At 38.2% G+C, this 14,875-nt stretch overlaps 1 protein-coding gene across 1 annotated transcript in view; it reads right to left on the reverse strand.

Moving 5' to 3' along the window:
• LOC149285194 (nebulin-like) overlaps positions 1 to 14,875 on the reverse strand; it is an 85,451-nt gene that overhangs the window by 22,841 nt on the left and 47,735 nt on the right. The window contains exons 92-112 of the mRNA XM_089495736.1: positions 14,590 to 14,703; positions 14,029 to 14,226; positions 13,715 to 13,819; positions 13,411 to 13,515; positions 12,887 to 12,994; positions 12,653 to 12,760; positions 12,128 to 12,235; positions 11,803 to 11,907; positions 11,609 to 11,713; positions 11,093 to 11,191; positions 10,564 to 10,674; positions 9,224 to 9,328; positions 8,546 to 8,650; positions 7,878 to 7,982; positions 7,548 to 7,652; positions 5,616 to 5,720; positions 4,975 to 5,079; positions 4,322 to 4,426; positions 3,199 to 3,303; positions 833 to 937; positions 594 to 701 (exon numbers count right to left, since the gene is read on the reverse strand). Coding sequence (XP_089351862.1) covers positions 594 to 701; positions 833 to 937; positions 3,199 to 3,303; positions 4,322 to 4,426; positions 4,975 to 5,079; positions 5,616 to 5,720; positions 7,548 to 7,652; positions 7,878 to 7,982; positions 8,546 to 8,650; positions 9,224 to 9,328; positions 10,564 to 10,674; positions 11,093 to 11,191; positions 11,609 to 11,713; positions 11,803 to 11,907; positions 12,128 to 12,235; positions 12,653 to 12,760; positions 12,887 to 12,994; positions 13,411 to 13,515; positions 13,715 to 13,819; positions 14,029 to 14,226; positions 14,590 to 14,703 — 2,319 coding nt within the window. The remainder of the gene's footprint in view (positions 1 to 593; positions 702 to 832; positions 938 to 3,198; positions 3,304 to 4,321; positions 4,427 to 4,974; positions 5,080 to 5,615; positions 5,721 to 7,547; positions 7,653 to 7,877; positions 7,983 to 8,545; positions 8,651 to 9,223; positions 9,329 to 10,563; positions 10,675 to 11,092; positions 11,192 to 11,608; positions 11,714 to 11,802; positions 11,908 to 12,127; positions 12,236 to 12,652; positions 12,761 to 12,886; positions 12,995 to 13,410; positions 13,516 to 13,714; positions 13,820 to 14,028; positions 14,227 to 14,589; positions 14,704 to 14,875) is intronic.

Raw genomic sequence — 14,875 nt, forward strand, 5'->3', positions numbered from 1 at the left:
AAAAAAAAAAATCACAAAAAGCCCCATAAGCAACAGTTTTTTTTGTAAATTAAACCAACTAGCATACCCACTGGAAAACGAATGGTGAACGGACACCGGCTGGTCCGTGTCCCAAAGGGTAGTTAGTGGACTTTTTCACCAAGAAGACTTCCATGACTTCCAACGACCAACATCGCAAATGGTTTGAACGATATCAATGATATGAATCTTTGCTACATAGGAGTTTTGCAGGAACTGATCTTTTATTCTCACATCATCATTTTGGAATTACACGGTGCTAGGAAAATTAGAAGGTTCCCGTCCATTTTACTAATTACTTGGGAACGTAAAGGTCCCATGAGGAATGGTATCTGTATCTCTCCTTGGTCATAACCCCAGGCAGTTAGGTTACCAAGGCAGTTTTTTTATATCTCTTTTTAAGTCACTTTGTCTTTTAATTTAATACAATATATCTCGCTGCCAGGCTAATCAGAGTGGTACCGAGGGCCGTAATCCTGCATGGATGTCTCAATGCTAAGAGAATATCCAAGGTTCTGTGACTCTTGGAGACCTCCTTGGACCTTGTCTCACATGCACGGTTCCACAATACTCACATCGCTGACCCTGTCTTTGACCTTGCGCACGTGCAGTAACATCGGAGTGTCGTGGATCGATGTATATCCCTTTGCTTTGAGTTTGTTGTATTCCATTTTGTAAACGATCTACGGAAGGAAAAGGTATAATTATAGGTTTAGAATCTTTGACTTGATCATTTAATAGCCCTAATAGTCCCGTTAAAAATAAACTCATGAACCGTACAAAACCCGAAGATAACGTCGTAGAAGATACTCACGTCGCTGATTTGTTTTCCAGCTTTTTGCGCTCTCTGATTTTCTGGGGTATCCACAACTGCCGTGTACTTGTCCTTCAACTTTTCATAGTTTTCCTTATATCTCCACTAACAAGAGAACCAGACAGTCAGACACGCAGCTTATGACACCAAGGCATGCCTATGTACGTGTTTTATTGGGCTGTCTGCTACATACGTGTATAAAATGACATGTATGCAACGTCTGAATATTATTGGCATTTGTGTGTCAGCAGAGTTATGGTGTAAGTGGGAAATCATAGGCGTAAATAGTATATGTGGGCCAAATATGTGCACTTAATGCATAACAAGGTAGAAAAATATTTTAAATATATGACTCGTGTCATGGAATATATAAAATAGATGAAATATGTGCATTTATTGTGATTTGCTCATTATGTGTTTAATTATTCTATTTCTTGTTGCAACAGGGATCAGAAATAATTTCGAAATCAGAAATAAAGATATTTGGCAAAAATATTTCCAAGCATGCTGGGAATATTCACATACACACACAGGCAGACACGCGGTTAATTCTGTACAGTGAGACGCGGAGAAAAAAAAAGCACACGTCTGGTTAATAGACAGAGAGTTTGCATGCGATAGATAGATATATAGTTAGAAATATCTGCCTGCTGAATACGGAGTGATGTTAACCGGTCGCTGTTCTTCTCCCGTGGGAAGAGCTTTATGTCCGTTCCATTTGGCCGTTGATTACGAAGGTTGATTACTCCGTTGTAGTTCTGCAGTCTGATTCCACCCAATTTAGACAAAATCACCCTCTGAGACGAGTGCGAATGGGTAGCAATAATCTAAGCTGTACTACGAGAGCTCTTTCCTATGTGACGAACAGAACACAAGGGCTCTCGGACTCGGATAACACAATTAACTATCATGCTGCCTTCCGACCTGTGCTATGTCACAGCATGATGGAGTAACACAACTCAGCTGGACTCTATTTCGCTCCTTAGTGAATATTCCCCTTTTTTACAGATGGGAATGCAAAGTGTCGACATGTCACGAAGAGCTTCATAAGCAGCTCTCGATTCATTTTGGTTAGGTTATGTTGGTATTTAAAATGAGAACTTTGATATCTTATTGTTTTACTCTATGGGGATGATGGATAAAGGAGCCACGGGAGCAGGACAGGTGAGGGTTTCTTATACAGAAGAAAGTTCAACTTTTTTTGTTCGGCTTTTCCTTCTCATATCATCTTTTTGATATCACATTATGATGCCAAATCATTTATACTTGGCAGCAATTGTGGTTTTACTTGTTTTACCCCATTTTTTCCACTTATCTTCCAAGGGATCCTGCAAAGTTTGACTTCTTGTGACTTTTCCTTCCTAAAGTCTATTGAAATGCGTTCTGTACCATGGGGGGGGGGTTTCTAAGTGGGTTGCATCGAACTGGCTTTAGATAGGATAGGATGGGAACAGAGAGTTTTCTGAATGTTGAAACCTAGTTGTTATGCACACAGCCTTCTTTCTACGTTGTTGTGTTTTTTTTACAGTGTGTGCTATGCAGGGTTAGTTGCACCTGATCTCCCTTTTGCTCCGCGGGTCTCACTAAAGTAATATTAGTTTACACTATAGTGCGTTACTAACACGGTGTGCGCAGCATTTAGCGGCTGAGAGCGGGGTAGTAGCTTATGGCAGCCGCAGCGGACCGGCGGTGCCTTTTATTACCTGACTCCACATTCTTGTGTTGTGAAGAGCCCGTAACACATCAGGTCGACGTATTTCGTTACACCCATGTTGCAGCCACCTCTTGGCACTAGATTTATACTTTTTCTGTGCATGCAAAGACCAACGAAGTACAGAGAAAGACATGTAAGACGGCACTAGACCCCTTGACAGGTGTAAAGGGATATAGTCAGAAGAACTACTACATGTGCCAAGATACACCGTGGCAAAGCAAGGCAAAAGGGTATTTAAACAACCAAACTTTTCAAATGAACTACTTTAAAGATGGGGTTGCCTATTTTCTCCAATATATGATTGGACCTGAATGGATCCCCTCTAGTTCTGGTTTTACATAAAGCTAGAGGGGGATGTCTAAATCTAGAGTGTCTGGTAGACCAGCTTCATGACTGGTTTGAGTACTTCTGCTATATATATAGTTATAGTATAATGTTCCGTTAATTGGTTTACCCTATTTGCCATTATTTTCCATAGGGTTGGAGGCCACAGTTTGCCACGGGTAAGTTGTACGTGTAGCTGTTAAAGGCTCGCTCAAATGTGCGTAGACACTTGAGTGGCAATAAGAGTAGACCCGAGCAGAAGACATCTTTGTCTGCGGACATCTTACACAGACAGAACACGAAACCTTAAACCAGGCAACAATGGTACCTGGCTGATCTGTTCACTTGAAGTCTTAGCCAGAAGATGTCTAGGGTCATCCACCACAACACTGTAGTGACCTTTCCATTTCTCATAGTCAGCTTTGTATAATTTCTGCTCAGAACAGCACATCATTTATAAATTATTGGAGTAAGACACTACATTTTGTAATCGGTAACGTTATTGCTACGGGCTAAAGGACATAACTTCATAAGGCACAAGCAGGGTTTCATAAAATGCATTTACGGAAGGAGAAAAACAAATTAAAATGTAGATACAGATAACCTTGAATTATATCCTGAAAAAAGAAATATAGAATGTGATTACAAGGTACCAATCGAGCTGTATTTAAAAATACTTTGTTTGAGACAATGTATACATTTAATCATTATACCGATTAAAAAAAAATGTTTTAATGCGTCTCTTTCTTTGGAGAGTCCATACTATATACTAAACAAATTCAAATGTATATATCAAGTGAATAAAGCCCTTTTGTAAGTATCATGTAGCACACATGCAAATGTTTTAATGTTTTAATTTCTTTGAGAATTATTATTATTGATATTTATAATTATTGATTATTATTATTATTATTATTATTATTATTATAGCTCCAATTATTTATGTATCTCCAACATTCAAAGGGTCTGACAAAACTAGAACTGACGAACCAACACTTTAGGTAAAGAGGGTCCGTTAACTATTTGCATTTTAAACAAAAAATATTTCTTTAAAATGTGTCTTATCTACGGGGCTGTCCCAAAACTTAACATTGAGCAAAAAAAATCGTAATGCAAATTTTTTTTTATGTTGCTTTAACTTTTTTTTTTTTTAAACTTTGTTAATAGAAAAATATTATTTTTCATGGGAACCAGCCTTTTACAAAGCTCTTTATTCTAATTCTTCTTTTCTTTTTCCCTAATGTATGGACCAGTTGTAAAACATGTTGCAAATATTTAAAAACAAAGTTTAAAATATAAAACATACAAGGCCCTGGGGTGATACAAAATCCCTTGTGGGGAGTACCTGACCTGATGGCCTACGCACGGATAGGCCTGATCTAGAATCTTGTGTTCTAGGTGACTCTAAAAATTCAGTTACCCCTATTCTTATATGTAAGTGGTTACCTTACCTCGTTCTGCAGCTGTGTTGCGTACTTGAAGTGATTGAGCAGAGGGGTGTCAGATGTGTACTTGAATTTAGACTTTGTCTTTTCGAATGACTCTTTGTACTTGTACTGTGGGATAATAAAAAGGAATGCAGTTTTTAACACTACTACCAAAAAATTACCATAGAGTAATGAGGCAACCCTCGGGGTTCTAGGTGCCATAGCTAAAAATCTCGAATATACTCAAGGCTTTTTTGATGAACAAGTAAAAAGTTATTCCTGGGCATTTCTATGTATTTTGGACAAAAAAAAGGTAAAGATCTCCAAGGCTGAAAATAAAGTTAGACTGATTATAAGGGTAGACAAATAAATGAGATCACATATATGTATCAGTACTGCCTTTAATGTACACTTTATGCATTATAAGGTTATTGCTAATATATTTATATCTCATCTAATAAAGATATAAGGTTTATGGTATGGAACGTTACATTACTATGCCTTTTACACATTACGTCAACATTCTATGGGGACTGAGAGACGAGTAAAACTTCAGTTTCAATATCTATATTCCAGGCCAATTTTTCTTAAAGAGGCACATCTGTCTAATCCACGCTGTCCCGACACATCTGGATTGATGCCGTCACCCTCCATCTTTCGTGTAGCACTAAGCTTACCATGCTGTACAATGACTTATTCTGTCCTGCAAGGGTAAAGTCCGGTGTGTCCCAAGCATAACAGCCAAGTCCCTTCATCCATGTCAAGTCTTCTTTGTACTTGAACTGTAGAGAAAAAAAACCCAATGTATATGTAATTAAGATGAAGCCTGTTTTCTTACCCCTACTATGTTCGTTGTGCTGCTGTTACATGAGTTAATTCTGATTATTATGCACTGTTAAAGGTGGTATGTAGAAAAAAAATAAAATTTATCCTAAATTTAATAACAGTAGAGAATTTTAAACCTCACTATTTTACACTGTAGGTGAATTTACTGAAATAAGTAAATATATAATAATAATAATAATAATAATAATATTCAATAGCTTAATTAAATATCATAATTTTAAAATGCATTATAAAGGTTATTTTAAAAATATAACTTTTCACACAAATGGCAACCATATAATTGGCAGCGACAGGCCCTCCTGTCTTAATTCGAGGGGCTGGTTCTTTCTTCTAGCAGATATAATCCAACCTGCTTTATAATATCATTTACATTTAGTTTTGTTTTACTCTGGGTACTTTATCGGTTAAACCTAAAAAAAGGCCTGTGAAAAAACAATTACATACAAGTGAGAAACTAAAGCAACAAACATACGTCGCTGATTGAATCTGTAACCGCACGATGGTGGTAGAAATTAGGATCGTCTGGGATGGATCTCCAGATACCAAGCTGGCTGACGTACTTCTCTTTATATTTAACCTGAAAATGAAATATAAAACTCCATTATAAGTCATTTGTAACCAGTATGACATCATGAACAATCTATTGCGTCATGAAATGGTGAGTTAATAGCTAACAATTACACGTGGATGTGGGAATTCTTCTTTTTACTATATCAGATATGCAGAGGCAGGGCCGGCCCTACAATGGAGCCGACTGGGGCAATTGCCCCAGGCGGCACTTCAGAAGGGGCGGCACTTTGCCGCCCCAAGCGGGTTTTTTTGAAGCGGAGGAGAGAGAGAGAGGGGCACCGAGTGGTTTTCGCTTACCCGCTCGGCGCCCCTCTCTCTCTCCTCTGCGGCGAGTTTCCCTGTTCGGTCTTGGTGCCGGCTTGTAATGCAGAGCGCCGGAAGTGACGTGAATTTCCGGCGCTCAGCATTACAAGCCGGCACCGTGGCAGCACAGGGAGACTCGCCGCAGGACTGTTTAAGGGTCAGTACCGGTGGGGGGGGGGGGTAGATAATGCCGCCCCCCCCCGGCGTCGGCGGGGGGCGGCATTTTAAACTTCGCCCCAGGCGGCGTTAAGTCTTCGGCCGGCCCTGTGCAGAGGGTATCAGGGCTGTTGAACAAACTTAGTTTGAATCGGGGTATATAGCATGATTTTTTTTATTTCTTTACTTCTTTTAAGGTAACATTTGTTTCTTGAAAATAATTATTTTATGTTTCATTCTTTTTACAAATACCCGGGGCAGCAATTGGTTTTAACGTGGCCAGGTTTGTACAGGTTTGATGTTTGAAGAGCATTGGGTCTATTCCATACCCTCCTTTCTTTGGTCCATGCATTGATGGAGCTACAGCATCTTGTTATTGTGACAGGGGATTGGAGCCCTTGTTTGATTTTGTTAAATTACCAGCCGTCAAATATTTGTCATCCGTAAATAATGGTTTTTTTGGAGTATGACTTTTATGGCTTGTGGGAGAAGTAATTGACGGATTTGTATGTCAAACCTATTGACCAAATAAAACCATCTACTTTCTATGTGATGCTTATCCTGATATACCTGAAGTTGTCTTACAATCTTGGACGTCTTCCAGACAGGGAAGAACTACTAATAACTTTCTTGTAAGGTAACTGGTCCAAAAAGGGTACTTTTCCTTGCTAAAATTATGTGTCTTGGAACTCCATCTTTGGGGATAGTGTATTAATTCATCCTATGTCTGGACGGTACTATGAGATTAAGAACGATTACACCCGTGACTCTTTTTTTGGGAGACGCTTGTCGAAAGAGATCATTCTTAGAATTGTGGATCATTTCTCTAAACATAAGTCAGTGATTAGTAAGGACGGGGTAGATCTTCCTATTTTTGCACATTTTATGTTAGGATTTTATGTTAGGATCTTTTTGAGTTAATAAAGACAACTGAGATCTAGTTATTGTCTGTTGGATTACTTAATGACTTTCATTGGATGGTCATCAGTGAGATATTTTGTTATACTGTAGCCATTTAGTTATCATAGTGTTAATAGCAACATTGTATATATTCAGGAAATTCTGCATTAAGAGAAGATTTAAAGAAACGACTTTGCATTTCAGAACTGGTAGTTTTGCTGATACTTTGATTATTTTTTATTGTACTGTTTTATATGGGCTTTTATATGGATCTGCCAGAATTTGGCTATTTTCACTTTAAACATGTGATTTTAATTATGTGAATGTTTTACATTATTTATACCCTCTAGCACAAACACTATTACGTCTGACAAAGACTAGAGTCGATACTTTGCCTTTTTGTTCCTCGGCGACCCAATATAAAGATGCTTTCGATTATTCCGAAGTTGTGACTCTCTCTTTATTCATGACTTACGTTACTGATGTCATCGGTGACCTTTCGGTGGTAAACGATGTCCAGTGCATCCTTCACGGTGTGGTATTTGCCCTTGGCATTCTCGAATGTTTCTTTATATCTCAGCTAGAGAACAGAAAACAGGTCATTTTGTGAGTTATAAACAAGGAAATTCACCCATAATATATTCTACAATGGCTAAATGTATGAATTAACTAAAATATTCACAACGGCACAGAAAGGAAAAATCTCAGCACAATACACCAAAAAAGGAAGACCGAATATAAAAGGGGTGGACAGACAGACATACAATATACTGTAATACGTGCATGAAACTAGGTGTAGACTTACATCACTGGCATTAAAGTAGGCTTTCTTTGCCCGTAAAATAATGGGAGTATCAGCGACGCTAGTATATTTGTGCTTCAGCTTTTCATACTGCGCTTTGTATTTTTTCTGGGGGAAAAAAAAATAAAAAATATTATGATAATAAATTAAATGCAAATATAAATATATCCAAAGAGAAAACAATGTGACATAAGGATAATCAAAATATGTAATTTAGAAAGCTAGTTCTAGCTGAATAATATTATGTTGGTGCCTGAAGCTGTCTCATCCGCACCTAAAATAGGCGAATTCACTATTTCTCAAACAATATTTTTTTTGCTTTTTTTGACGTCTCAAGAGCTCCTTCCATAACGATCAAAACTTGGTCTGGGACGCAAGCCCTTTGCGATCTCCCCGCAACTGACCTGATATATGATATTACCCCAAGATGATATACCAGCTAACCCCACAACAATTTTTACTTGAAAAATCACCTTTTGGATTGTACCAGAAAATGATTATATCTCAGGGCAATACAGTGAATTGAATCTTTTTTGGAATACTCTTCCATAACACGCCAACTATCGTTCTTGGAGTAGATGAGTTATAAAACCACAGATGTGTTTAGGATTGTTTACTAGAGAATGTTTATCAGATCCGAATAAGGTTACCGAGGTTAATCATCTTCTTACCTCGCTAACGAAATCCTTCACATGTTTAGCGAGCTTGAGGATGGGTGTCTGACCATCAGCATGATGGATTGGCCTCTCCTTCGAAGCAACTTCTACATACAAATACTGTAAAAAGAAATTTAAAAAATACATAATATAGGGAAAACTATACAAGTATGTATAAATAAATACAAAATATATACTTAATTCAGATGCATAATATTTGTTTTCAAATTCAATTGGTGTTCATGTTAATTTATTTAAATAGCATTAGTTACTTTTGTTGATTGCTGATTAATTATTTGATTTATTTCTTTAACTGTAAGGTAGTGCCTAGAAACGTGGTTCTGTTTACAGCTTTTTATTATGACCCGGCTTCCCTTATTAAGCGACATTTACATACAAATATTTCCTTGTTTTTGCCGTACAGTCTAGATGTTTTTAAGCTTGTAAATGATTATTGTAGATGACCTGTAAAGGAATATATTCATATGTGTACAGAGGCGCTTTATCACTCCCATCGCTCCTGTGTTCCAATGGCACTTTGTGTTTGCTAATCCAAGTTTAAGTGACCCCAAACTATAAATCACACTTTTGCATAAAATAAGATTTAATTAATTAGGATTTTAAACCAGTTCAAATCCTGTGCAATTATCAATAGAATAAAATAGTTAAAGTGTCCCAAATCCTAATTCTCACCTGACTCTGAATCTGTTGTCCCTTCTTGGCTCTCAGGAGATCTGGAGTATCGAGAACGGTGGTATAGATGGACTTTTGCTTATTGCCTGCTGCTCTGTATACAAACTAGAAGAAAAATAAAGGATAAACACATTTTAACGCTTTTTTACCATTGATAACATGACTCATCATACATATGGGTAATACATTGCAGTGTATATGGCTTTTAATTTCCAAGAAAGTAACCTTTTGGTCACCCTTTGTGTTTTATTGTTGGAAACGTTTCTTTGCATTTAAGTAATAGACTCAAAACAGGTGCTTGTTAATGCAGCCCTGTGTGTCTTACAAGCTACAGACAGTTTGTTGGTCCTAGTCCAGAGCAGCTGGAAGAAAGAAGCTTTGTACCAAAGTAGTGACATTATAAACTAGACTTGGGCACCAGGGGGCTCTTCGTGTTCATCTTCGTGCTCGTCTTCGGGGGGGGGGGAAATGTTCGTATTCCGCGAATATTCGCCTGTTCCTGTCTTCTCTTCGGGCGAATATTCGTGGACATTCTTCGTGTTCGGTTATTCTTCGTTTCCCCGGTTAAGGGGTTAATACGGGGTTAACGCAGCTCTGGCGCCAGGAGTTTAAATGTACGTATGAGCAACTCTATTGGTCGTCAGCAGGGGGCTCGTCTGCCATCAACCAATGGAAGACGACCCCCCTGCTGGCGACCAATAGGGTCCCTCGTACAGACTGTTAATCTCCTGGTGCCGTAATTTACCCGGCACATCCCACTGGTCTCCCTCCCTGTTCAATTAGTTAAATGTCCGTACGAGCGACCAATAAAGTTGATGCCAGAGGAGGTCCCTGTAGGCGACCAATAGGCTCATTCGCACTGCCCTGTAACCCGTGACAACGAACCTGCGGATTTCCACTTCCGGGAACTGCCGCGATGACAAGGTAAGTTAGAAGCGGGGGAGAATAGTAGATGAAGACGAAGACGATCACGAAGATCTTCGTGGTGTGTGTCTTCGTCTTCGCCTATGTTTTACCGCCGCTGTCTTCTCTTCGGCGTGTCTTCGGAACGAACACGAAGACGCACTCTTCGTGTTTGTTTTCATGTTCGCCCGAAGACGAATGCACAAGTCTATTATAAACTCCGGCATGTTTGTGGCCACAAAGCACCCCTACCCTCCACAGGCTGAATTACTATAAATGTTTTAAATTTAAGAAAAATATACTATATTTTGTCATGATGAGATGCAATGGCTATTATATCATGAAACCTAATTTTCTACCGTTAGGAAACTTTCTGGAAATAATACAGGAAAGGATTAACATGGCATGAAAAAAGATTTATAAAAATATTGACTTACCTGACTCAGATGCGTCTTTAACTCCTGGACGGTTCGGTACTCGGGGGTATCCAGCACCACGCTATATTTATCCAGCATCTTCTTGGCTGGAGTTTTGTACAGATAGTTAGACTAGAAGAAAAAAACCCACACATGTTTAGACAGAAGGCACATAGAAAAGGGAAAAACATACAAGAAACCTTTTTTATATTTTTTGGGCAAATCTTAACTTCTTAGCAGAATGTCCTTTTTCCATGATATCGCCCATTTAATATCAAAATGTCATAAAGGTTTGCTTATCAAATGATTTGGCCGAATTACACAGGAATATGTAGTCTGGAAGATCAGTTAGATGCATTGATTATAATTACGTGTCTTTTATTACGTGTCTTTTATTTTATTATAATTACGTGATAATAGATAGATACGATTAAAGCACTCTGCATTTAAGAATGCAGGTATTAGTATTACTTTTTTTTTTAATATTGTGTCTTGAAGTCTACTTTATTAAAGAGAATATTAAATATTTAATTAAAAAAGGTCAACCTACCCAAAGCTTGCGTAAGTCCCGGGCGCGCACCATATCTGGTGTGTCATAGAGGAAACATCCTAAGCCCTTCAGCCACTGCAAGTCTTCCTTATACTTGTTCTAGATATTCAAGTCAAAAAGAAAAGGTTAGTATTATCAATTTACACATTTTACACATTCATGAAATATGCTTTAAGGGATCTGTAAATGAATTACCCAAGTTCTTTTAAAGCTGCTAATAGATATTTCAGCACACATTTTTTTGACGTTCTAATAGTAAACTCCATCTCCTGAAAGTCTATCTAAGAAAGACGAATATTTTAAATTGGCCTAAGGGTTGGAATATATATATATATATATTATATATATTGTACATCTTTTGTTATTAAGAAGCTTAGTTCTTAATCCCAAAGAATTTTACAGCTAACTGATGCTGGGGCAAAGTTGACTAAGAGAAAGAGAAAGAACGAGGGATACATATTATTTCCGTAAACACATAGATGAATACTTCAATGGAATCTTTATTCAAATACTTACATCGCTGGTTATCTCTCCTACGTAGCGGCAATGAATGGTTTGTGGGGTGTATGGCATGGAGATCATATGCCCTTGTAGCTTGAAGTAGTCCGATTTGTAGACCAGCTGATGAAATATAAATGAATGCAGAATGATGTAAGGGTTCGTCGCGGCAATATATGATGGCATTAATAAAACACTGGAAATAATCTTACATCACTGATGGCTTCTTGGGTGGCCTTGACTTGGCGGATTTCTGGAGTATCAGGCGTGGTGTGGATTTTGTCCTTCTGTTTGTGATATAACTGGCGGTACAGCCTCTGAAACACACAGTACAAAAAACTTCGATGATCCTTTCATAATTTTTGTGCTCTGTTCATATATAATTCCTACCTTTCTGATGCCACAGAAAAAAGGCATAATTTTTTTTTTTACGTGAAATGCACAGAAACAGTTATTTTTTCCCTAAAATGAGCCAGTTTTGTGCCAATAATCAACTTCCTAAATTCCAAGGCTTCGAAACACCCGGAGACTTCATACCTCGTTAAGGATCTTGTTCACATTCTTGATGTTTACTGAGCTGACGTTGTCCGGTCCCAGAGTGTAGGATTTGGCCTTCAGGTGTTCATAGACTTCTTTATATTTTAGCTAAATAACACAAAAGAACAAAAAAAAAAATTGTTTGATTCATAACATAAAAATTATTTTCTTGCTATTCTTACTTCTTCCACAGTATAGAGAGTTACAGTATGTATGTATATTATAATCCATGGTAGGAGCAGAGAGCTTGCATTAGAAACATAGAATTTGACCGTAGATAAGTACCATCCGGCCCATCTAGTTTGCCCATATTCATCAGTCTTTGATCTTGTCTTAAATTCGGGATAGCTTTATGACTATCCCTGCATGTGTAAATTCTCTCACTGTATTAGCCTCTACCGCTTCTGTTCCATCTATCTACCACGCTCTCTCATACCCCAAAACAAACAAGACAGATGGCGTAGAACCGCGGACGTAAAAAGAGAGGGAGGAATGAATGGGGATAGGAGTTATGGCCTCACTTACATCACTTCCAATAGCCTGGGCTTTCTTGGCTTGAACAATAAGTGGGGTGTCTTTGGGTAGACTGTATCCCTTAGGAAGCGACTTGACACCAGCTTCACGATACATGTTCTGTTATAGTATAAAAAAGAGAGAGAGTAAGCAAAGTGAAATGTAATCTTAATACAAAAAACCTAATTAATAGTATAATACTCAATAAACTTGCAATGAGAGAGAGTAATGGTAGGATTCCCATACCTCGTTCTGTATCTTGTTAGCATTCCTGGCTCTATCCAAATCAACTGTTGTTGTGGTTGAAGAAACTTTGCCTCTGATGTTATGTTCATAATCTGAATGGTATAAAACCTACGAACGACAAAAAAAAACATCAACTCATTCTGTCACCGTAAGAAAAAAGCCCACAATATTAGCCACAGTCCGCCATTTCCTAGCTGCTAATAAAATACGATTCCCATAATTCTCCTCCAGCGGATGGTAACCAATTCCCGTGATCAAAGATGTTGATTTGGTTTTACACGATCCAGAGCTTGAGCCCATGTTAGCTTCAATAAAACGAATACCATATAAACACACTATATATACACTATATGTAACCGCTCTACACAAACATCATGGATCCCTTTTATTCATTGTAGGATCTCCTCTCTACTTCCATATTTCTGATCTTCAGTGATCGGGGGTGTCCAGAATTTACTTAAATGTTTCAATATATCCGCGGATATCCCTATGTGATTCGAGGTAATAAACAGACAGATACTCACATCGCTGCTCTGCTGGCCGCTGGTTTTAGACTGGAGGTAAAGTGGAGTGTCCAATACTGAAGTGTATGTTTTCTTCAACTCCTCAGCTTTTGCCTTGTACTTGTACTGTAAAGAAGATACATTTGGGTCGGTAAGCCGGAGACTTTCTCAATCATCTATCCCCCTGAACGGTCTTGACATTAAGCCATTATCGATCAAATGAGGATTTTGCTAAAGAGGAACATCACCGAACCAAGTATTTTAGGATGGTTCCATAGGACAAAGTTACCCAAAAGTCCTATCTCTTGTAGAAAATTCTACTTACGTCATCACGGAGGTCATATGCATGCTTAGCATGAAGAATTTCAGGAGTGTCCCAAACAAAGCATCCAAGCCCCTTAAGCCAATTCAGGTCATCCTTGTATACGATCTGGAATGGAAAATAAAAGTGATAATACGCCGTTTATTGCTGGAAAATCCATAGCCACAAATTAATCAATACAAAAAGCAGTCTATATACCCAACTAGGAAAGAACACATTAGTCATAGGGTCACCTGCTTTTGAAATACTGTTTTTCAGAGTGAATATATTTTTTTTTTTATTAACTAGGACAAAGTTCCAGGTATAAAGAAACTCACGTCGCTGAGTTGATCGTTGACCTTGCGCGCGTGCGCGTAAACCTGGAGATCGGGCAAGCAGATCCATTCATGGAGATATTTGCGGTAATCAATGTTGCTGACTTTATTCTGTGTCTCCCGGGCAGAAATGATTTCCATCATGTCGGGCGCGATGTGAATCTTCATCTTGTTCTTCTCATATACGTCTCTGTACAGACGCTGGAAAAGGAGCAACGTTGGAAATGTATATAGCTGCACACCTATTATGTTCTATATCGTGTTTTAATATTTAACATTAGTGATACTAACATATTTTATCCATATTTCAGGCTTCTGCTATCATTAATAATAATAATAATAATATAATAATTATTATACATTATATTATACATTATAATAAAACACCTGAATTGTTGCCTTACAGAAATATTCTGTAGCTGAGAAAATCTGAAATATCCTTAGTTTCGATGAACTTTGTTTTTACGCAGTTCCCCCAGTAGCTCGGCGGCTTAGGAGGCAACGTAGTAAATTCAGGCCGGTTCTAAAAATCTGTCGACATGTTATGAAAAAGGCTCTACTCACGTCCAGGGGAAGCTTGCCGACCCGAAGACATCTTGCGGTGTTTGGATCATCCTGAATACCCCGTGGTAAAGTGTAAAGTGCTTTAAACTTTTCATATTCCTCGCGGTACTTCAGCTGAATATGTAAAGGGGGGGGGGGGAAATCACTTAATTTGTTTGATTTTGGGGTTAGAAATGAAAGCTATGGGTCTAAGCATTAATGGAGAAGTATGGTCAACAGCGGATCATTTACATCCAAGCAGACAGGATTTTCTACTATGTTTAAATACGTAATATTTAAAAAGCTG

This window comes from Sceloporus occidentalis, unplaced genomic scaffold, assembly GCF_023333645.1.
Source record: "Sceloporus occidentalis isolate IW3139 unplaced genomic scaffold, rSceOcc1.0.p SCAF_83, whole genome shotgun sequence".
NCBI classification, from domain to species: Eukaryota; Metazoa; Chordata; class Lepidosauria; order Squamata; family Phrynosomatidae; genus Sceloporus; species Sceloporus occidentalis.